This window comes from Dermacentor silvarum, chromosome 11, assembly GCF_013339745.2.
Source record: "Dermacentor silvarum isolate Dsil-2018 chromosome 11, BIME_Dsil_1.4, whole genome shotgun sequence".
Classification (NCBI taxonomy): Eukaryota; Metazoa; Arthropoda; class Arachnida; order Ixodida; family Ixodidae; genus Dermacentor; species Dermacentor silvarum.
Window position 1 is genome coordinate 99139920 of NC_051164.1, and position 23529 is coordinate 99163448.

General features: G+C 48.1%; 1 protein-coding gene across 1 annotated transcript; it reads right to left on the bottom strand.

Annotated features, from left to right (window-relative positions):
- Positions 1–1451: 1451 nt before the first annotated feature.
- Positions 1452–10416, bottom strand: LOC125941596 (phospholipid scramblase 1-like). The gene is made up of 2 exons (XM_049659224.1): positions 10145–10416; positions 1452–1714 (listed from the first exon to the last, which is right to left on the bottom strand). The coding sequence occupies exons 1-2, from the start codon at positions 10290–10292 to the stop codon at positions 1461–1463; spliced, it is 402 nt and encodes a 133-aa protein (XP_049515181.1). The 5' UTR covers positions 10293–10416; the 3' UTR covers positions 1452–1460.
- Positions 10417–23529: the final 13113 nt, after the last annotated feature.

A 23529-nucleotide genomic window follows, 5' to 3' on the forward strand; every position in this document is an offset into this window, starting at 1 on the left:
CAGCTACTTCACAACTTTTACAAAATTGACACATCATTGTATATCCGTCCATCAGAATCCCGCGTAACCCGGCACAAACATTCACACACACTGAAAGAGTACTCTTACCACAACAACATTTTCAAGAACTCTTTTTTCCCATTTGCTATCACGAATGGAATGTTACATCCCTCGGTTGCTAATGCGCACTCATTATCGGACTTTGCCTCAAAAATGGTAAATATGTTAATGCAGTAGCGCTCTCACCTATAGCGATATTTCGCCATCATTGGAAGCATATTAGTGGCCGAGTGTTTTCAGGTTTGCCGTTATTTGCCTGTGTACGTACCACTCCATTTCATGTATAACTTCTGTTATCTGTTGCTACTAGTTACTTTGTCATATCTGAGGATAAAAATGTGCTTTGTATATTATTTCTATTACAAGTGTGTGTATAAGCTATAAAGTGTATTGTACCATAGAATTTCAGCTCGGTATTCATTCCTAATTATAATTAAGGAAACTTATTTTGTATACCTTTTAATCTTATACTTTTGTGACGACTGTCACTGCATTGGATTCTTGTTTCCGTTTTGCCTTGTGGTACTGATGTATTATTGTACCTGCATGTACAATCTGTGCGCCCACCTGCTATGGTCGCGGAAAGAGACTGACAGTATTGAAAATAAATAAGGTTTCGGTTTTCGTCTGCCGTAGCGGCCGAATGGCGGTGCTTCAGAAGTGCATGATGTCATCAATTAGCTTGGACGACGCGAGCGACAGAAATTGCGTTTGCGGCAATGATATTCACGACGCGACTTGCGCAGATAAGAGTCCGAAAATTTTAAGAAACCATTGTTCTGGCATTCAAAATATCGGGCGCCGTTCTACATTGAAATTATGGGGCAGCCCCTAATAATCGAGCTTGTGCAATATAATTTGCTGCTTACAGAACTGCTCCGAAACTCAGTTGGCCGCTTCCGTCCCTGCGTAGCTTGAACCTAAATTTCTCCAGTTCGTCCGCAAGCGGTGTCGTGTCTGGTGGTAACGTTTCCTTGCCTTCTTACGTTGCGTTATTCCCTCTCCCACGTAGACGCAGCCTGGGTCTACGTGGGAGAGGCCACTTCGCTGCTCCCCATACCTGGGGCCCCCAGGTATGGGGAGCAGCGAGCCTATAGTGCCAATGCTGTTGTTCACTCGTTTCGTGACTGCGTCGTTTCCACCCTTTCTCTGCCTGCTCTCCGTACCTCCTCTCTACCATTCTATCTACCTCCCCTCTGGAGTGTTGCAGGGTAGTCGAAAGGTTAGCGCTGCAGTTTCCGAAATGCATTTGCGGAGAGCTACGGATAATTACAGCCGTCAAGTGGGTATTGTTGCGACGCCCAGGGAGTTCCAGAGGGCATTGTGGGGACGCGATGGAAAGGTCCTAACGAGTTTCCCCTTTCGGAACGTGCTCTGCGCAATTTCTACGACCGAACAACTCAAGCCTTACAGTACTTTGGCCGATATATACATGCCTGGAGGCAGCAAAAACAGAGGCAGCAGTCGCAGCGAAGTGGCCGGGAAAGCCGCAACACTTCGACGTCGCGGTAGTCAAGCAGCGACATCTGGAAGGGCCGCCTGCTGCCGCAGCAGTGGCGGCAGCAGATGTCGCTCTGCTCGGCCGCCGTGAAGACGAACTGGCCCATGCTGTTCTTCACGACGTACTTGTTCTTCATCTCGATCCCCACGATTGCTGCGCGAGTTGAACATATGAAAGCAAGTGTGTAGTCTAGGACTCTGCGAGCAATCGTCCCAGTCATCTGTCTTAAGAAAGTAATATTAGTGTGGTCACTCACCCATTCAAAGCGTAAAGGAAGAGATCATATTGGCACGTGTACTTATCTTTTCCTGTAATATGGGTCTTTCACCGGTTAAGAAATGTTAGAAGTAATCGCTCAGCGGAAGGCGCGCCTTGCTGTATCGGAAGTTTCCCGAATGTTGTCGCTGGTTCTTTCTCTTGCCTAAGTTGTAGATGAGACTTCTGTAATCAGATTAAGTGGACGACGCGAATGGGGGGGGGGGGGGGGGGTAACTTCTAGAACTTTCGCCAGCGCCAGCGATTACGCTGGAAGGTTCATTGAGCCGTGTGTAAATAGCCGTAGCTTTTGATCCGCAGATCAGATTTTCGACGATCGACGAGTGTGCTCACCATTATCATCGTGCTGAGAGTAGCTTCTTTTGCTGGACGCAGGTTAAATTCGAAACTCAGTTTTCACACTGGATCTTTGACAACTTTCTGTGGCATAAGGCAAAGCTACGGAGGCAAAGCGCGGGCAAACGAGAGCGCTTGTGAAAAGAGTCCCACATTTTCATCCGCGTTAGTTTAAGCTGTGGACACACACACACACACACACACACACACACACACACACACACACACACACACACACACACACACACACACACACACACACACACACACACACACACACACACACACACACACACACACACACACACACACACACACACACACACACACACACACACACACACACACACACACACACACACACACACACACACACACACACACACACACCACACACACACACACACACACACACACACACACACACACACACACACACACACACACACACACACACACACACACACACACACACACACACACACACACACACACACACACACACACACACACACACACACACACACACACACACACACACACACACACACACACACACACACCTTATTGGCGACGCCAAGTAAGACAAAACACACCACTGTGTGTTGAAGTCTGCCTATTTTGAGGCCTTTCCCACGCATACCCTTTGCACGTGGAATGCTGCCTCAATTGAGCATCTGCTACTAGTCATTCTGCCAAGGCCCAATTTGACCTGCCGAGGATGCGAGCGCCATCTGTATAAGATTTTGGCAAGTAGCCTACCCGAGCGCGCCGCTGTTGGTATGGTAGAAATGCTGGCAAAAGGGGTTTGTGTTTGAAATTCCTCGTAACAGAATTACGTTTTCTTGTACATTCAAATAACAGCCCGACGCCACCATGTCTGTAGGTTGTGGGTAAGTCGTAATTTACAATTTTTCTGACGGATTTAACTGTGAGGAATTAAATTTTTGTTCACCAAAACCTTACACCATCCGTAAAACAATTTTCAGCTATACCAATGGACTGCATAGTAACGCGAATTCGGTTGCTACAGAAACAAAATGGCAGCGTTAACAGAACGGCACTTGGAGGCTTCCTCCATGCTTGGAGGGCCTGCGTGGTCGGGGTGGTTCGGGATGATTTTCTCCGCCACGGACGCGACATCCACGCCGATGCCGGATTTTCTGCGACACGGGGCCCTTAACGCGCTCGCGTTAATATTGACTCATGCTGTGGGCTGTGCGAAAAAAAAAAAAACATACTGGCAATAAAGAACGCCCCGGACGACAACGCACGCGCAAGCCCCAGTACGAACTCGCGCAAATTTCGGTTAGGCTACAGCATATACCGTTGGACGGAAGCGTTTTGAGTGCCGTTCTGTTAACGCTGTCATTTTGTTTCTGTAGCAACCGAATTCGCGTTACTATGCAGTCCATTGGTATAGCTGAAAATTGTTTTACGGATGTGTTTAATGTTCCACGGGCATATTATTCGACGTCTATTTGAACAAAAATTTGGCGGACGCTTAAGCTTCACTTTTAAGAGTGCAACGCGATAGCATTCAAAGATGCCTGACTGCTTCTCACGCTTCATGACGACTTCAGCTTATGCAACCGTAATGGTTACTGGCAAACACTGGCGGCGAACGCTATGCACATAGGCGAGCTTTCTGGTAGAAACGCAGCCTCTTGCGTAAGCCGATTCCGGAGATAGTGCAGAACCGCGCCAAAGAAATTACATCATTTTTTTTTTCAGGTTCTCGTGTTTGTTTCGCACTTTTAATATTTCAATCTGAGAAGATTTAACATAAAAGGCATGCGCTGTGGGTGTTTTGTTTCATGACATTTCTGTGTGGATTGTCATTCTCAAAATTCCGAGGAATAGCTTTGTCAAGAATGTGAGACAAGGTATGAGCAACATTAGTGATTGAATGGTATGGCTATATAACTCGCATATACCGCACGTCATATGCGAAGGCGTGGCATATGTATATACCTAAATATATTCGGGGGGCCTGCATGGCTGGGGATGATTTTCTCCGCCACCCGCCGACATCGCACGCCGGTTGCCGACGCCAGATTTTCTGCGACACGGGGCCCTTAACGCTGTCGCGTTAAAACTGGGAAGTTGTCCAAACTGGCAGTAGCCCCAACATGGAGGCGGCCAAGAATAAAAAATAGAATGTAAGGGCCCCAAAGAGCCATACTACTGCCAGTGATCTAATCATTATATTATAGCTTGCGGAGGAACTAATTACTATTTATTTACAAGAGCGGTGCAGCCAGAGACCAAGATGAAAACGCGCGAAGCCCTGATGCCCGTCTGCGACTTTACACGATGTTTCTTAAGCGCCTGTTGTATGTCAGCGCAAACCTCTGCGTCAAAAGCGCCATCCCGGTGCCGTTGGATATCTAAGGCAAACGGAGAGGTGTAGGGCTTGAGCCTGAGGACGTGGACTGGTGGTCGGAGAGGGGTATGTTGCGAGGCTGGCTGGAACGATTTCTTAGGCGGCATCAATACTGTAGGGAACTGCATAGATTTCGCATTTGATAAGCGCGTCTTGCCGAGACGCGAGCGACGCGCTATCAACTCGGCAGCAAAACGACGAAGAGGCCAAGTAGACACGCTGTCACGCTCCGCTCAGTCGGCTTTGTAGCGGATCGAGGGATGCGGTATTCGTTCCGCTGCCGCGGTATGAGCGTTGTGCGCAAGCGCACTAGCGTTCCCGCTAAGCGGTTCGGTGGCATTTGCCAGCATATGCCGGTCTTAACGGAGCGGACAGCAAGCGCTCAACTAAAACACTCTAATGAGCTGGCGAATCTCGCGATACAAGTTAGTGTACAGGTGAAGTTAGTGTACGGTAGATCGAGGTAACAATTGCGCTGATCGGCAGAAATTTCGCAAGCATATATCTGTAAGGGTCCGGTTCAATCGCCCGGTCAGGCCCTTGGTTTCTGGGTGGTAAGAGCTGGTAAGCTGATGCTGGATAGAGAAGTGCATGATGTCATTAATTATCTTGGACAAGAAAGTATGGACCCGGTCTGTGGGCATTTCACGTGGAGCTCCATGCATCAAAATGGCGTCGTGTAGCAGGAAATCTGCCACATCCGTCGCGCAGCTGGTCGGGAGAGCGCGCGCGATGGCTTATCTGGTCGCGTAGTTAACAGCGACAGCAACCCACTTGTTCCCCGACGCAGACGCCGGAAAAGGGCCAAGGAGGCCCAAGCCGACAAAGACTGAATGGATCTACCGGGATTTCAAGTGGCTGCAATACTCAGCGGGAAGCGGGGATGGCTTCTTGCGGCGTTGACAAGGCTCACAAGCTGCGACGTAACGTCGCACAGAACGTGTAAGGCCGGGCCAGAATAAGCGAGGCATACTCATGTCGTAAGTTGGAGACACGCCCAGTTGTCCAGCGGTGGGTGCGTCGTGAAGTTCCGTTAGAATGGTCGACCGGACGCGCTTTGGAATGACAAGAAGTGATCTAGACCTTCGAGACGAACAGTACGACGGTACAAAGTACCATCCCGTAGAATGAAGAGGCCTATGGAAGCGTCGTCGCGCGCAGATTCAAAACGATCGATGAGCGCATTGAGCGAGGCATCACGACGTTGCTCGTCAGGAACGTCAGAGCTGTCGACGGGCTAACACGACAAACTATCCGCGTCTTGGTGCAGGCGTCCGGACTTGTAAATGACGGAGTATGAAAAGTCTTGGAGCCATAAAGGCCAATGACCAAGCCGGCCCGTGGGATCCTTGAGGGAGGAAAGCCGAGCAGAAAGCATGATGCTCGATTACTACGGAAAACGGACAGCCGTAAATGTAAGGACGGCAACTGGGGGATTATGGTCGAAGTGGGCTAGATTCGGTGGTGAGGTCAAATGCGTGATTAGACTGGAGAAGGCGACAAATTGTGGAGGTCCCCATGAGAAGGGTACGCTTTTCTTCGAAATGTCAGTGAGAGGCCGAGCGATAACGGCAAATTCTTGCACAAGGCGGCGGAAGTAATATCAAAGCCCACAAAACTGCGAGCTCTGTGGCTGGCTTTTGGACCGGGTAGCCTCGGACGGCACGAATTTTGTCTGGGTCAGGTTGCACTCCAGAAGAGTCGACGAGATGGCCCAAAACCGTAATTTGGCGGCGTCCAAAACGACATTTCGATGAGTTCAGTTGTAGCCTGGCCTTACGAAAAACGTCAAGTATGCTTGAGAGACTTACAACGCGAGTGTCAAATGTTGGTGAAAAGAGAATAACGTCGTCGAGGTAGCACAAGCATGTGGGCCATTTGAAACCCTGAAGCAATTAACGGGGAGTCCATCATGTGCTCGAAAGTTTAAAACATTAAATTATGTGGTTTTACGTGCCAAAACCACGATCTGATTTTGAGGCACACCGTATAGTGGGGGACTCCGGAAATTTGGACCACCTGGGGTTCTTAAACGTGCTCGAAAGTGGCCGGCGCGTTACATACCCCAGAGGGCATAATTTTGAACTGGGAACGACCATCGGGTGTTATAAACGCTGTCCTTTCTCTGTCCATATCGTCGACGGCGATTTGCCAGCATCCGGATCGAAGGTCAATAGAGGAGAAGTAGCTGGCATCATAGACACAGTCAAGGGCGTCGTTCATTCGGGGCAGCGGGCACACGTCTTTCTTAGTCACTTTGTTCGTATGGCTGTAATCAAACAACGAAGCGCCATGTCCCGGCGACGAGAAGCGACGGGGCTGGTGCGACGTCCACAGACTCGAAGGAAGCTCAGCGATGCTTTTATCGAGCATCTTGTTAACCTTAGTTTAAATTACCTGCCGTTAGCTGGCGACTGACGACGTCGGGGTGACGGTGATCGGTCGTATAGTGAAGAATTGGAGCAGGGGCGTCAGCAGCAGTACGATACTGGCGAGAAGCGTAGGGAGCATTAGGTGCAGGGTTACGGAAATATGCGCTGCTCTATGTCGGAGACGGAGTTGGCCATCGGTTGCAGCAGTGACGAGCGATGTGGCCAATGTGGCAGCAGTGGAAGCAGATGGGCATGTCGTCAGAGGTGCGACATTTGGACGGGTTGCGGGATGTGGTGGTAAGGGATTGTCGGGGACGGGGAGGGCCGCGAGAGAAGTTCTGCACGCAGGGTATAGGTGGGTCGACGAGCACACGGAGTTGAGACCCATGTTTCCAAATTCTTGTCGGACAACGACCTGGATCATAGCAATCGTAGCTGGTGATGAATCGGTGGGCGTCGCGGAGGAGGATGGCGAATAGACGGTCTCGATCGAGCTCGCGGCGAACGACGCGAGTTGCGTTTTCACATGGGATTGGCTGGCGAAGCAATCGGTAACATTCGGGCTGCGTGCCAGCTATCGACATGAATGTCATTTGTGTATTGTATCGTTTAGGGCATTAAAGCTTTTTTGCATTAAAAGAAACGCTTTCGGGTGCGGCAACATCGGAGAGTCCGAAAAAAAAATATTTTTGGTATAGTAATTTATCCATTTTTCCATTTTGCTGCAGTAACTTTTGCAATACCGAACGCCACACCAAACTGATTCAAGGAGACCATGGAGTAAGGAGAGCGCAGGAGAGACCCTGGCCAGCACAGACGTGTTGGAGAAGGTGTGGCGGAACTCACGTGCTGTTTTTCGCAAAGGAGCACTGGGACTGGTACCCGAAATGTCAACGTTGCCATAGCAACCGCGCTCCTGAAGCTCTCGCTGCTGCTCTCGGTCTCTGAGCAGTGAGATAAAATTATTCCGCCGATGTCTTGTTCGCGAGAAAAGCTGACTTTGGAGTGTGGTGTGTAAGCTTGAAAGTTATGTTTTGGGTCTGTGAGAGTGAGTGTCAGCCAGCAACACTCAAGCAATCACGGCGCATGTCATCGTCGTCGTCTTCAACGTGCCACGGAAAAACACAGGTCGCGTCTGCTTCACTGAAACTGCTACAGAAGTTTCGCCGTCTTTGTTTTGACGCGCGTCGGCCGCACACACTTCCGCCGGCTGGCAACAATGCAAGTTCAAAGCTCGCGCCCCGCTCGTGTCTGTCTGCTCCGGCGAGCTGATTGGAGGCGCAAAGGAAGATGGCACACCAACATGGCAGCACTTCCGGCGTCAAAAACGTGACATCAGGGCCTCTCCCATTTTGTTTATTTCCTCCATGACGGAGACCAACGAAGAGATATGTGCTTCCACCCAGGGAAACTTGAATATTCAATTCACAGCAGTGAACCACGACTACGCTGATTTTCAGAAGCAGTAATTCAAGCTAAACGTAAGGCACCAAGGCCACCAATAGGTAAGCTCTCCCAAGGAACAAAGGACTCACTAAAAGAAACAACAAATCATAAAAGTCTAACTGAAGAAATCAGATTAGATCAGATTCAACTGACGAAATCAGGCTTTAGGCTGCTGTATTCACTACCCCAAATAACCTGTGCCAAAAAGCCAATCGCGAGATCGACAATGAAAAAAAGTTGGGAAAAAAAGCATAGACAGCAGTTTTTAAGTGCCGTTCTGACGTCCTTTACCGGATTCCGTTTTCATGCCGACATTTCTATGTCAGACAAATCTGGCGTTCTGTGAGTGTGACCGCCTGCGCGAACACTCATAAGGTTAGTAGGCATTAAAGAGATAGCCACCTGCCATTGCAGTGCGATGAATGTGACTGAGCCACGTTCTTTAAATATTGCGCCATACTGTAAAACTCGTGACGAGCGCGTACGAATGATCGCTGAAGCCTTTCACATTCAGAACAGAGGTGATGTTTGTGTAAGCTTTCCCTGAAATTTCACTCCTTCCGAAGGAAATTTCGTTTAGAATCAGTTTATTCAATACAAAAACGGGGTTAATTACATGGTAAGTATATACAGAAGGAGGTCCCGTAGTTAAAAACTGAAATGGGACCTCCTATGCATGATGACAAGAATTATTAATACAAACAATGGCAACATGTAAAGTTTACGATAATACAGGTTTTAAAAGACAAGGCATAAATGAAAAAAATAATAAATGCAGCAGTTTAATGCATAAGAACAAGGCTGCAGTTTAGACAATAATAGGGAGAACTACAAAGGGTCCATTTCCAAGAAGATGAAAAGAATGCAGGAAATAGAGAAACACGATTAAAGTTTAAAAAAAGAGTTAGAAAAGAAAAAAAAAATACTACACTAAAAAATGAGAGTCGGATAAAGCTAAAAGAAAGCGCTTAAGTTCTGTATGAAACCTGTGAGATTTTAATAATTTTAAAGGAAATGGTAATGTGTTCCAGAGAGATAAAGCTGAAAAGTGTAATGACTGCTTGCCGTAGTTGGTGCGAACGCTGGGTAAAATAAAGTTCATATTCTCTGCAAATCTAGTATTATTTGTATTCATAAGAGACGTCGGTGGTATGATGGTTACTGGAATATTATTGTTTATTGCCCTAAAATGAAAATGGCCAGGTTGTATTTAACAAGATCAGTCACATTCAAAATATTATGAGCGTGTAATAACTCACTAGCGTTAATGCTACGAGATGAAAATGTTATTAGACGAATAGCTCGATTTTGAATGACTTGCAGTGACATTAGGTGACTGCTATAAGTGTTTCCCCATGATTCAATGTTATAGTTTATATGAGAATGAACAAAAGCATAATACAGCGACATCAGAGTAGAAAATGAGAAATATGGCCGTGCTTTAATTAGAACGCGTATTCCATATGCCATTTTCTTTTTTACGTTAGCTATGTGAAGGTGAAATTTAAGGTGGCGATCAAATTCCACACCTAAATAGGAGTGTGGAGTGATTAACGGAGTGATTAAATTCTTGTTTTACTTCCATGCAAGCGCGTTTCGCGTGTTCTCGCGTTTTTCTTGCAAAGTGGTATACCTATACATGCTAATAGAGATAATAACACTTGGTTGCTAGTCAGGGCTGTTGTCTGTCCCTTTCTCACGCCCCGATATTTTGAGCTGTTTCCGCTCTAGTCTATATCTCGTCCGCCGCGGTCGAGCGAAACGTACTTTCCAGGAGCCGCACCTTCTCGTGGACAAGCAGGTGGTCGACCTGCGCCAGGTATTCCAGACCAGCGGGGCAGCCCCGGATGTGTGGTACATCCAACGACGTCGTCATCGACGACGTCGTCGACGACGTACATCCCGGCGTCGGCATCTGAACGTAGGGTCCGCGCTGCGCATTGAGAGGGCCACCAGCCACCGGCCGCGTCTGCGATCCGTCGGGTGCGGATGCCGCTGCAGGGGCATCTCGTGGTGGTGCCGGCGGTGGTACCGGCCGTGGTGACCGGCCGGTGATGCCGGCCGTGGTAGCCGGCCGTGGTGACGGCGGTGATGCTGGCCGTGATGCCGGCCGTGATGCCGGCCGTGCTGCCGGCCGTGCTGCCGGCCGTGCTGCCGGCCGTGATGCCGGCCGTGATGCCGGCCTTGATGCCGTCGTGGGTGTGACAACTCTTTACCAGAAATCTCGCCAGTCCGCAGGTGAGCGCCTTCGACAGCTCCTTCGCAGACTTATCAGCCGCAGTGTGCCTGCGATGTGAAAGCGCGCCCTGTGAAGAAGACGTCGGGAAGCATTCTCGCTCCAAACCTATACCCTATACCGAGCGGCCATTTACCTCACGCGCTTGAGTATAACTGTACTTATTGGGTTAATCTGTATGACATTTTTACTTCTCCCACCATCGTGTCTTTTAAAGGGACCGTCAACCGATGTTTAGGGACCCTGTCTTTTATGGCCGGTTGGACGTCCCGTCTCGGTTGGACGTCCAGTCTCTGAATCAGCGATACCTAGCTTCACTGCGGCGGCCTGCACGCAGCCATGCTATTGAAGAAACGCCACTCACCCGAACGGCTCGGAAAGGGGTCGCGTAGTGCAGCAGCTGGTCGTCGTGTGGACCGATCCGCCTGCGGCCGCGTTCAGCTGCCGGGCCCGTGCCGCGCGACCGCGTGCCAGCGCGAGGTACGGTTATAATGATGGCGATGATCCTTGAACGGGCATGCGGGAAACCGCATGCCCGGTGGATAAGATGCGAACGAGTCTATAGCGACTCATTGACACGCTCATCAGGGACTGTGAGCGAACTTTCATTTGGAATTGTATGGGAGCGCGAAGGCTCATAACTATGTCCATTAGCGTTAAATGAGTACTCTCTATGGTGACTGGGCACATCAGTCCTTTGTTCATAAGGTGCCTGTATTGGACCCTGTGGTCCTGTTACGCGCCTATTCGCCGACACAACAAGAATGAACGAAGAATCGGATTTGGGAACGCGCAGGTAGGTACCGGAACGAAACTAAAGGGCAGAGAAAACATACAGATGCAAAGCAAGCAGCAGTAGCAAAGGGTACGTACATGTATCAGTTAAATTTCTGAGACACGTTGATACGTCAGAAAAGTTCTTGTATCACTCCTCCACTTGGGCGTGCGAGACGCACCGCCAGAGACGGTCTACGCAAGTGAGGAGTGCTGCCGCTAAGGATAGCGGCGACGGCTTCGCTTGAGGCTTCCGATGGATTTGAAGCAGACGTATATGAAGATTGAAGGCAAATTCTGTTTAGAACTTTTTTAAAGACATATACATAGAAATGCAAGGTGGAACTGGCACGCATAGGGCGACCCTATATCGGAAGAGCCGATGGTGCATAGCACAGCAAGTTGTTTCCAGAACGCTTGGTCGGGGCAACGGGGCCACGTTTTCTACCCTCGCTTCAGTGGCCCGCCCCAAACATTTACAGCCCAATCACCACCGAGTGGCTATGAGAGTGGTCCGCCGGCGCACCAATCACTATTCCTGTACTAGTATATCGTCGTGTGAGTGGTCCGCCGGCATTTCCAACATTGCACTTCGTACAAGCGCCCTTTCCTTTACCACATTTTAAGGTGTTTTTCTCTTCTCGCTCAAAACAACATACAAAAAAAAGAACGCACCAAGGGGGGAGGGTGACAAATGCATAGCACGCGTACTCCCGCGCAAAACCACACCGCCCAACACAATGGGCACAATAAAATGCTTATAAACAGGCAGCGCCTGCAAGCTAAAGCGATTGACCTATATGCTGTGACCCCTTCGCCGCTCGTACCTTTTCGAAAAAGCGATAGCGCAGTAGCTGCAGGTCGTATACGTCAATGAAAACTGTCAACCGACACTTTAGGCTGACCGTCGGCTTCACCGCGTGACAAACGTGCGATGGTAGAATTCGGTGTCGTACCTACGGAATTAGGCGATGGATGGCATGATGTATTCCGATACCATGTTTTGATAGAACCTGTTTTATTAGAATGTGAAGATACGTACCCAGCTGTGTGTTTATATAGACACCGCTGGCTTCCTTTAAGCCCTTGGGTGCAGGTGTATAGCAGAGGAAAAGCAAGTATGTCCGCAACATAGATTAGTAAAAGGTGATTGGCGGTTTGGTGGCAGAAAAGTATAGGAAGGCCACAAACGACGGAGGCGTACAAAAACACCAATAGTGGTTCAAAAATATTCGATGCTGGGAGTGGTTTGTGCGTTTAAAACATAGGTAGCACATTAGGCAAAATATTTTAAAGACAGCTTAATGGTGGCGCAACCCACCACCCCGTTTCAAAAGAGGGGGGGGGGGGGGGGGGGGGACGCTCATAGCACCGATCCATTTATCCAGCACCACCTGACGTCGTCGTCAACGCGGCGCTACAGGAACTTGCTCAAGGCGAAACTGGGGTCTCGTCGTTTAAGTGGGCCTCTCCCGCTGATAGTGCAGCCTAGCTATCTCGCCGTTAGTGTCGGCCAATGCCGGCAACACTGCACTCAAGTTCTGTACCGCAAGGCAGAAGTAGGTGCCACTGGGTATGGGGCCCTTGGAGCCACTGACTACGTGTTACTGAATTTTGTTTCCTTTCAATCTCACTGCTTGCCAATGAATGCATTGCCTTACTTATAAATATTAATACTATAGTCTATAGCCTATAATCTCTACACAACTGTTCACTGCACAACTACATAGTGTGCAGGTGCCACATGCTTGATGGAAAACATTTATATTATTCATACGATACAACCATTCTCCAACGCCAACCACAGTTTCTTACGATTACCTGACAGAATTCTCGCGCTGCGACGGATTAAACCACCCTGGGAATGAGGGGTCGGACATGGACGAACCCCGTGCTTGGAGCTTCGGACGTTCTTATGGCTTCGTTTATCACGCATTATCTGGGCCTAAATTGGACACAATTTTAGAGCAATTTATACTTTATGCAGAAGGTAACGAGACTCTTCGAGCACGCATAATCGCTGCCAATTGCAGTGGTTCCGCTTGTCGATGCGTCCGTTGAGTAATGGTTTCAGTGTCGGGCTTTCGTGATTGAGGTCGTGTATTCGAATGCTGTATGCCGTCGGACAATAATTAAACGATTATTTAATTACTTGTAACGCAGTGCGTTCTTAAAAATGATCACTATGCGAAGTCACGAAGCCATTTAAAGCTAGGACGATGAAGTTTAGGCAAATCCACGTCACTACCAATCATTCCCTTGCTCAGACAGAACTTCCTTGCTTGCAGCTGCCTAGAGGCTAGTGCCACAGTTACCTCTAGCAATTGTATGAAACTCTATGGTATGGCCGGCGGTGACGATGTTTATAGCAACGAAGCTTACTCTTCACTATAACCGTGTTTTCAGTATACGCGACGTATACGCCGTATCCCGATTTTTTTTTTTTTTTTTTTGTACTTACTGTGCGAGCAGAGTTCAGTCTGCAGGTATTGCGTACGTTCAGATGTATAACAGACAACAGGATTCAGGCAATATAACATGGACATGGCAAACATGTATTCCAATTTGTTGTGCGATTAGGGACATGACAAAACACCTTACTTGAAAAAAAAAAGGACTGGAACCAACGCAAATAGTAAGTATAGATAGCTTATCTGAAATAAAAACTCAAATTCTGTGCTGCATTCACACTAGTTTAGCTGCCTCCACAGGTCCAAGAAGATATCGTGCAATAAACGCACCAGAAAATAAACAATAGCTTGTTTCGCGAGTATTGCAATAAGCGTGCGTGATAATTACAACTGCGTTCACAAACATGCAGTCGACCGCGCAAAGTGCCTCGACGTCTGCCATGGTTGCAGCCTTTCTGGAACGCCTGGCTGCCTTTAGAGACCCATGACAGAATCGGTGTCGAATAACTAAATTATGATGTTGCCAAGAAGATCGAGTCAGCTCCTCCAGGATAGGCGCTCGAAGAACCTGATGTCCTGCGCAGTCATAAAACGACGTCGAGTTACTGCCTTTATTCTAATCAATATGGTCGAGGGCTTTTTGCAAAACACAAGTGAGAGATTAGGCATCGGCTTATACCGGTGTCACACGGGGCACATTTTATTTCGATCAAGCCCACTCCGAATCGAATTTCTCGATCGCGATTGGCTCCTTTTCTCAACCTGTGAAAACAAGCCAATCGCGATAGAAAAAGATCGATTCTGATCGGATTCGATCGCGATCAGAAGTGCCCCCTGTAACACCGGTATTAAGAAACCGATTGACGATTGTGTGATCTCGTGTACGGCAATGAGACTTTCCTTAATCGTTTCTAATTATTATTCACATCATCTCTTACACATCTACAAAATGGAACAGCCAACCCGCCTAAAGGAGTCTGCTAACGTGAGTTTTTTTTTTTATTGCGATAGCAATTATATGGACACTCCAAAGCGTGTTTCTGCCGTCGGCGTCGCCGTGAGGTTCCGTATGACGTCAACGGCGATTAAATCGTCTCCGCGCGCTGTATGTGCGAGTGAAAGGGCGCGAGGGACGCGCGCTTTCACGGGGAGCGAACGCACGGCGGAGGGTACACGCGCGTTCTACGCCGTGCTCCCTGAAGGGCTGCAGAATTAAGCGTCCCTTGCTCCTTTACAATCACTATATATATATATATATATATATATATATATATATATATATATATATATATAGCAAATGCGACTTCTTCCGTCGCGCGAAAGGCCGTGGGGGAGGGAGCGATGGGAGCGTTGCTGGCAATGTCGAAGTTTATACAGCTGATGAAGCTACTATCATTACTTCGTATACTTCGTATAGCTCTCTACTAATTTGCTATTGCAATTGATGCTTGGCCTTTCGGGTGAAACTGTTTGACACGCGCGTCTTCCAGAGACGCCGGCCACGCGCTCTCAGCGTGGCTGCAAAAAGACAAAGCAAGCAGTAGACGCACCCTCCGCTCAAACGGCTTCGTAGCCGTTTCACACGCGCCTTGTCGTGGTCATCGAGTCTCTCTTCATGTCGGTCTGCCTACGCCGCAGCACACCTGCTTACTTACTAAGCCGCTACCAAAGCCGCTCACCTTACTTAGTAAGACATTGCTGTGTTTCTAGCTATCGCATTCATTGCTTCGCCCTTAGGGCGAAACTGTGACAATTTTTCTGCGAACAAGTTTGGCTTTCGTTTCCGTCGAGAGGTATGTGTGTTGTGACGTCATGACACACGAGGTAGGCACGTGGCTCAAGGACATCTTGACATTATGGCACTCGTCGCATTTCGCTCGGTCGTTCGCTATGCTGCTACTTATAGCGGATGTAGCACCGTAGCAGCTGACTGAGCGAGCTCGGGCGAGTGCCAAAACATGACGATCGGTCTTTCTTAGCATCCACAGTTTTTTTTTTTATTTCCTAAGTTGTCCAAGGTTCTTCAACTTACTGTCTTCTAGCAACTATTGCCAACTACTGCGGCGCAGTGATCGGTCATTCGTACGCTTCTACGATGTACGATTGTGTGCTCTGGTGTACGGCAATTAGACTTTCCTTAATTGTTTCAAATTGTTTCCGACACTTAATTATCTCTTTATTGTACTGAACCATGTGCTCTCATGTCATATATTATCCACCATAAGTAGAACCATCGATATCTACCTGATTTTATTTTTCTATGATTTGTTTTTAATTTGGTCCCATCTCTGTGACAAACCGGAAGTTGGTCCCTAACTGGAAGTTGCTCCGCAAGAAACAGTGTGTCACTCGGTGTTCGTGCCACTAAAAGGCCGGCAGATCTTACGCCCTGTGGGAATCGATGTTATGCAAAGCAGTGTGGGGAGCCAAGTTAACTATACGACCATGCGAGCACCAATGCGTAGGCGGCTGTTTCATGACCTGCATGGCACATAGGTCATGACACGAATGTCATGACCTATCATTTATGTTCGTCATACACACTTGTCATAATATGCCAGTATTGGTACCTATCAAGTTAACGAAACGACCATGAGAGCACCAAGACGTAGGCGGTTGTTTCATGACCTACATGACACACACATGATATTCATGTCATAACCTATTATTTATGTTCGTCATGCACGCTTGTCCGACTATGCCAATTTTGTTACATACCAAGTTAACGATAGTTAGATAGATGGATGGATGGATAGATAGATAGATAGATAGATAGATAGATAGATAGATAGATAGATAGATAGATAGATAGATAGATAGATAGATAGATAGATAGATAGATAGATAGATAGATAGATAGATAGATAGATAAAAATGTTCACGAAATGCTTCGCATTTAAAATGAGGTTACTCATCCAATCTTATAAGGTTAATTCTATATCTATTGTTATTAATTTCTATGGCTAGGCATAAGAGAGTTTTAACACCCGCCGTGGTGGCTCAGTTAGCTAAGGCGCAGTTGCGCTGCCGATCACGAGATCGCGGGATCGAATCGCGGCCTCGGCGGCCGCATTTCGATGGAGGCGAAATGCAAAAATTCCCGTGTGCTGGCGTTGTGGTGCACGTTAAAGAACTCCAGGTGGTCAAAATTATTCCGGAGCCCTCCACTACCGCGTGCCTCATGATCAGAACTACCGTGTTACGGAATTGCAGTGCTACGGTACTATATATGTCGGCATATCACAGTACGCGTCGCACCAAGCAAACGTAAGAAAGCCTTCACCGTTTTGTACTCATACTTATTTGTGGATGGAAGTAAACAGCCTGTGACTCATTTTTATACTGTAATGACTTTGCCTGTATTTTCTTTTTCAATTACTTACATTGGTGACATATTGGATGCAAAGTTTTCATTAACTGGAGTTTTGCCCCACGTGATGTACTCGCGCTTACATCGCACAACCATAATGGACGTCGGTGCTCATTGGTTTAGAACCGCCTTTCAGCCTCGCCTTCGAGACCACGTAATTCGTCCTTGGATAGCCCTTTGCGAGCAGCGTTGTTCGAATGCGTTCGTTCGCCCGCTGTTAAGCCCCGCTGATCTGGTCAGAGTGCGTGTCAGCTTGCTCCCATCGACTCACAGTTACCCGCCACTGCAACTCACTGGCTGTGGGGTTCCGCTGCTGTGCACGAGGTCGCCGGTTCGCTTCCACGGTAGCGGTGGCCGCATATATCGATGAAGGCTAAATGCAACAACGCTCGTGTACACAGCTTTCAGTGCAAGGCAAGAATCGCCAGGTTCTCGAAAGTAAAGTAACCTTCCGCCGCGCCCAGAATGAAGAATCAATCAACCAACCACTGACGATTAAAAAGACCGCACTGAGCAGCACGGCCTTTATCGTCGCATCCAAAATCCAAGGGGAAGGTGACCGCGTAGTTGTCGGGGTCGGTGTAGGCCTCCGTGATCCATCCGGTCCAGTTCTTCGTTATAGCGCCCACCTTGGTGACGCCGTCCTTCGTTACAATGTCAAAGACCACGTCCCGGCAATGCCAGGATTCTGTGCAGCAGGGGCCTTTGATCAGCATGACAACGTTTTTTTCCATGGCGCCCGAAGCATCGAGCACGTGAATTTTCTGCGGACAAGATAAAGAATGATAACAATTGCAATTATATATTTAACGTGCGCGAGAACAACCATAAGGTGTGAGAGCTGGTGCACGCGTATTATTAAAAAGAAAAGACCTACAAGAAAATGTAAGTAAAATCAGAAGGAAAAGATAAGCAAAATGTGGGGACAACACGGCTTAATACAAGAAACCACACACATTAAACACTAAATGACAATTATTATTCTTGTTCTTATAATAATAATATAGTAATAATAGTAATAATAATATTAATCAATTAGTCATGTTTATTTAACGTGCCCAGGAACAAACCTAAGGTCTGAGCGCTGGTGCACACATACATAAAGACAGAAAAGCAAGAACAAAACACTGAACGGAAATTAATTAATAAAAATTGTCGCAGTTTCACCCGAAAGGCGAAGCATCAATTGCGATAGCAAATTAGTAGAGAGCTATACGGAATAAGGATAGTAGATTTATCAGCCGTATAAACTTGGACATACAGCACCACCAGCACCGCGGAGAACTGTTGTCGACGCCGTCGACGGTTTGCCCGCGTTCGCACCGAACGCGCGCGGCGTTCGTGACTGTTGCCGGTGCCTCTGGGGGCGGCTCGGAGGTTTTCGACGAGATCAGAATGGGACACTCGTCGAGCAGCGTCGGAAATCTTACCCACCGCATTTTTATATAAATACGCACCAAATGCGTATTTATATAAAAACGTTGCGTCGTCGGGCCGCCGGCGCCTGGTTCTAAGCATTGCCCGACAGCTACGTACGCGCCTGCTTTCGCTAAATGAGCTAACCCTCAACCGCGAAACGTAATGGTGATCAGATTCAATCGACGATACGGTCACATGTGCCTAGCAGTAAGAATGAAAAATACCGCTGATTAGCACGCCAGGTCTCGACGAAGTAGACGCGGCTTCCGCCGCTACCGACGACGAAACGCCACATCCACTGGCAGGGCTTGCTCTCGCCATTGCACTTCTCTGAGCGCTCACGCGAGCGCATGAAACATGTAACAAGTCAAGCGGCACAAGACAAGTGAAGCGGAAGAAGACAATCGAAATAATGCCCGGCGAAGATCACAGGCTCACAGTCCAAAATGGCGGCATAACATGTTCTGACGCTTGACGTCGCCCGTGTCGGGTAATAGCGCTACTCAAACGCCGGTTTGTGAAAATATCTATAGGAAGGCAAGCATAGCACGTGCCATACGCACAAACTGTGAAACGCTGTCGTGGCGACGGGATGGATGGACGGACGGACGGACGGACGGACGGACGGACGGTCGGTCGGTCGGTCGGTCGGTCGGTCGGTCGGTCGGTCGGTCGGTCCCCTTTGGAACGGGTTCCATGAATGAACCATGAGGTACATGAATGAACCATGAGGTACATGAATGAACCATGAGGTACATGAATGAACCATGAGGTACATGAATAAACCATGAGGTACATGAATGAAATTTTGCGTCCTAAATGGAAATAGCTTGAACTCTATCCCAAATTTAGGTTCCTTGAGCGTGTAGTTGCCGGGCTGTTTACAACAGAAGTTGCGATATTTGGCAATCTTCATAAGCACATTATCCAATTGTGTTGCGGCACCAACGGCGCAAGGGGAACTGGCAACTCAATCTCCCATGCGAAAGGAGGAAAGCGGGAAGGCAACAGGAGAGGGAGGAGGTGCGTCTTCTACTCTGCCCGCAACTGCGCACTTGTACTTTGAGTGGCTGCGGCCGCATCTTGAAAGCTATATGCAGATGGCTCATAGCTTTGTATGCGCTGTGCTTTCGCCGCTCAGTCTCCGTTGAAGCGAAACCCCACGAACCTTCCCTCGCTGCTGCTGCTGCGCTTCCTCACGCCAGCGTTTTGACAGCGGTTGTCCGCGGTCATCGAGTGGGATCCATTCATGTTTGCTTGTGCGCGCTGACACCATGCTTGTTAATTCAGTTAGTAAGCGAATGTGTCCAAGTTTATAGAGCCCATAATACTACTATCCTTACTCCGTACAGCTATCTAATAATTTGATATCGCAATGGATGCTTCGCCTTTCGGGCGAAACTGCAACATTTTTAAACCTCCTCCTTATAGAGATGGGCGAAACGGCCCACTTCAGTGAGCGGCTCGGAACGGCTCAGCTCACTGAAGTGAACCGGTTGACTTGAACGGCTCACTCGTTCACTTTAATCTGTAACATGTGTTATGCATAGTCTAGTTGTTTTGGCTTTGAATAAACGATATACGTATGCATTAGTAGAATACCCATGTTATAGGTATTTTCACTATGAAGGCGAATATTTATTTTACAACCGCTAATTTTTATGGTAATGAACGTTTCGTTTCTGATATTGGGGATAAAATGCTTATGATGCTATAACAGACAGAATGTGATATAACTTTGTCGTCATTATAGGAGGTTTTCTGTTTTTGTGGTACTTTTAATCAACCTTGGTCAAAATAAAAACAAATTTATTGTAAATTATCTTTCAGCTTTATTCATTTATTCACAAAACACGCTCATTGTAATATCAGTGTGCTTTAACGCCATACAAAATGAATGTCGAAATCATTTGACGAATTACAATAAAAAAATCATACGTAAGATCTACAAAACTACCGTGCGTACCTTTCGTTTTATTTTCGTTTTTTTTTTTTCTTGAGCGCATGCGCGGTACTGGTCATCATGCCATCATGCGCCAGAACAAAAAAAAATGAAATGCTATTACAACACAACAGATCATTGGTCTCGTTTTTGACGTGCTAATGATACAGGCTCAGAAAATTCACAGAAGTGGATAACATGGGCGACATTTTCATGACTACACCAATTAGCAGAAATGAAGACGACGACGTAAACAGTACGTTTGTCTGTTGTCTTTAAAGACACGGAAGACTTCGTCTTCGAAGTGTTGTTGCACCAGCGCAGGGTGGGCGAGAGTCGTGAGACATAATTCGAACAGCAGCAGGCAACGAATGGCGCCATCCTTTGCCCAATTAAGGTTTCCCCACTTCTCCCTTTGGTGGCATCGGATGCCACACTATAGGACGCACACAAACCAAAAGGGTCTGCCGCGCACACCGCACACAGCGAGCAAGTACGAGTAGCGCGAGTCTGCCCGCGCTGGCCACCACTCGTCGGCCAGAAAACGAAACCCAGCAGAAGAACCGGCTCTGACGGAACGGTTCGGCACGGCTCACTGAACGAGAGAGAACCGGCTTCCTCTCTCCGAAAGAACCGCCGCTCACTTGTACTGAACCACGGCTCACTCGTTCTTTAAAAAGAGCGGCTCAAAAGATCCTGCTCGCTCATGAGCGACCCATCTCCACTCCTCCTGTCCAACCAACCTGAACGTTGGGCATTCAGGCTCTATGGGCATCCCGTTCGCTACTGGTGATTCTGTCTAGGTTGGATCTCCAGGCTCTGAATCAGCGATACCGAGCTTCGTTGAGATGGCGTGTACGTGGCCAACTTATGAAAGAAACGCCACTCACCCGACCGGCTCGACAACGGGGTCGCGTAGCGCTGCAGCTGGTCGTCGTGTGGACCGTTCCGCCTCAGGCCGCGTTCGAAGCGAGCTGCCGGGCCCGTTCCAGGCGAAACCGTGCCAGCGCGAGGTAGGATGATAATGATGGTGATGATCCTTGAACATGGTAAGTGCCCACCATATTGGAGAATGAACCAAGAACGCGCAGGTAGGCACAAGAACAAAACTAAAAAGAAGACAGAACAGGCAGATCCAACGCAAGCAGCAGTATAGCAAAGGGCACTACATGTGGCAGTAAACTGTCAGCGCTACGTGGATATAGGCGGTTTATGACAAACAGACAGACACACAGACAACGAACTTTTATTGAGGTCCTGAGGGACTAGCCGGCGGAGACCCGCTCGGGCCCCCGGCTCGCCGCTGGCTGCTCCCATGTCGGAATCGGGAGGCCAAGCCTCTCCGCTCTTTCACGGGCCCTCTGGACGGCCATGGACTGTAGCTTGAGTTCCGTACTTGAGATGGCCTCGTCCCAGTCCTGTTCGCTGGTGAGTTACGTATCCCGTAACGCAGGACACTGCCAGAGCATATGTGCTAGAGTGCTAAACTCCTCCCCACAATCCGGGCACTGTGGGTCAATTTCTGTGTTTATCCTGCTTAGGAAACCTCGCGAGGGATAAGACCTCGTCTGACAAAACGTTTTTTTTTTTTAGATTGGCATGATACTTGTCGAGTGAATAATGTCGATAGGCGTGTGGCATCCCCACTGACACCAGTTCAGCGTTCACGCCGGGCGGCTCCCTGCCCGCTTTGCAATTTCTATACTATCGCAGTGCAAGGTAGCAAACCAGAGAATCTTGTCCGGTTAACCTGCCTGCCTTTCCTGTCATGTTTATATATATATATATATATATATATATATATATATATATATATATATATATATATATAGAGAGAGAGAGAGAGGGAGAGAGAGTAGTAACTGGATTTTTCAATGGGCCAAGCGTATTTAGAAAAAAATATATACAAAAATATAGAAAAAAGCGTATTTAGAAATTCTCGTCTCTGTTTCTGCCGTCGCTCTTCGTAGGTGCGTTGCTCCTCGGGAGTCCGCACTATACGCGAATATGATGAAATTACAGTAATAATAACAGAGGCGATAACGAGAATGTGTGCGCGTACTTATCGTCACGATGACAACCGATGAAGACAATAAATGTGTTCGTACCTTTGTTCAAAATTGTGCCACCTCTGTGTCGTGTGCTAAACAGCTTCGCCGGTCATCCACCTTCACAGAGTGGAATGGCTCATGATTTTTTGACGTGAATGCGTTGCTTGCTAAACCCGCCTGGCGTTCGCCGACACGCCTGCTTTGCCTGCTTCGAACAAGAACCGCGAAAGGTGACGCGTGATTCGGCCACTGACTGTTGTGATTATGCGGGAATTATTCGATCGCTGCATACGTGCTGAACTCTGAACGCTGTCAGCTCGTATGACATTCTAATTTAAATGTTAGAGGGCATCGACCACGCAAGCAGAATACTGTGGCGTTGGGTGCTGATGAAAACAGGGCAGGCCACAAATAAAGAATGCTTTTTTGCCCTGAAAACCACAGTTGGAAATCTATATCTGGCGTCAGCCAATCAGTAACGAGAGTTACTTTGTGAACACTCAGTGCTATAGAAGTCACTGATTCGGTGAGAAACTGAGTGAAGACGCTCGACTTTCTCGCGTTGCCTGACGTTCATCTTCGCACGGCGCGCATATTCTGACGATCGGCTTCTCCTCTTGACATACACGCGATGGTGGAAGTCGATGTCGTTCTTACAGAACCGGGCGACATATGGCATGATGCGTTTCGATGCCAGAGAATCTGATTAAATCCAGCAGGCTAGGCGACAATTTATCACCGCCCCGTTTCAAAGGGGATGCCAGTAAATCATCATCATCATCCAACACTACCTGACGCCGTGGGTAACAGGGCGCTACAGGAACTTGCTCAAAAGGAAATTGGGGTATCTCTTCGTGTAAGTGGGCCGATCCCGCTGATAGTGCAGCCTACCTCGCCGTTTCCTGACCAACCTCACCCGCCGCGTTGGGTTAGCGGCTATGGCGTTGCG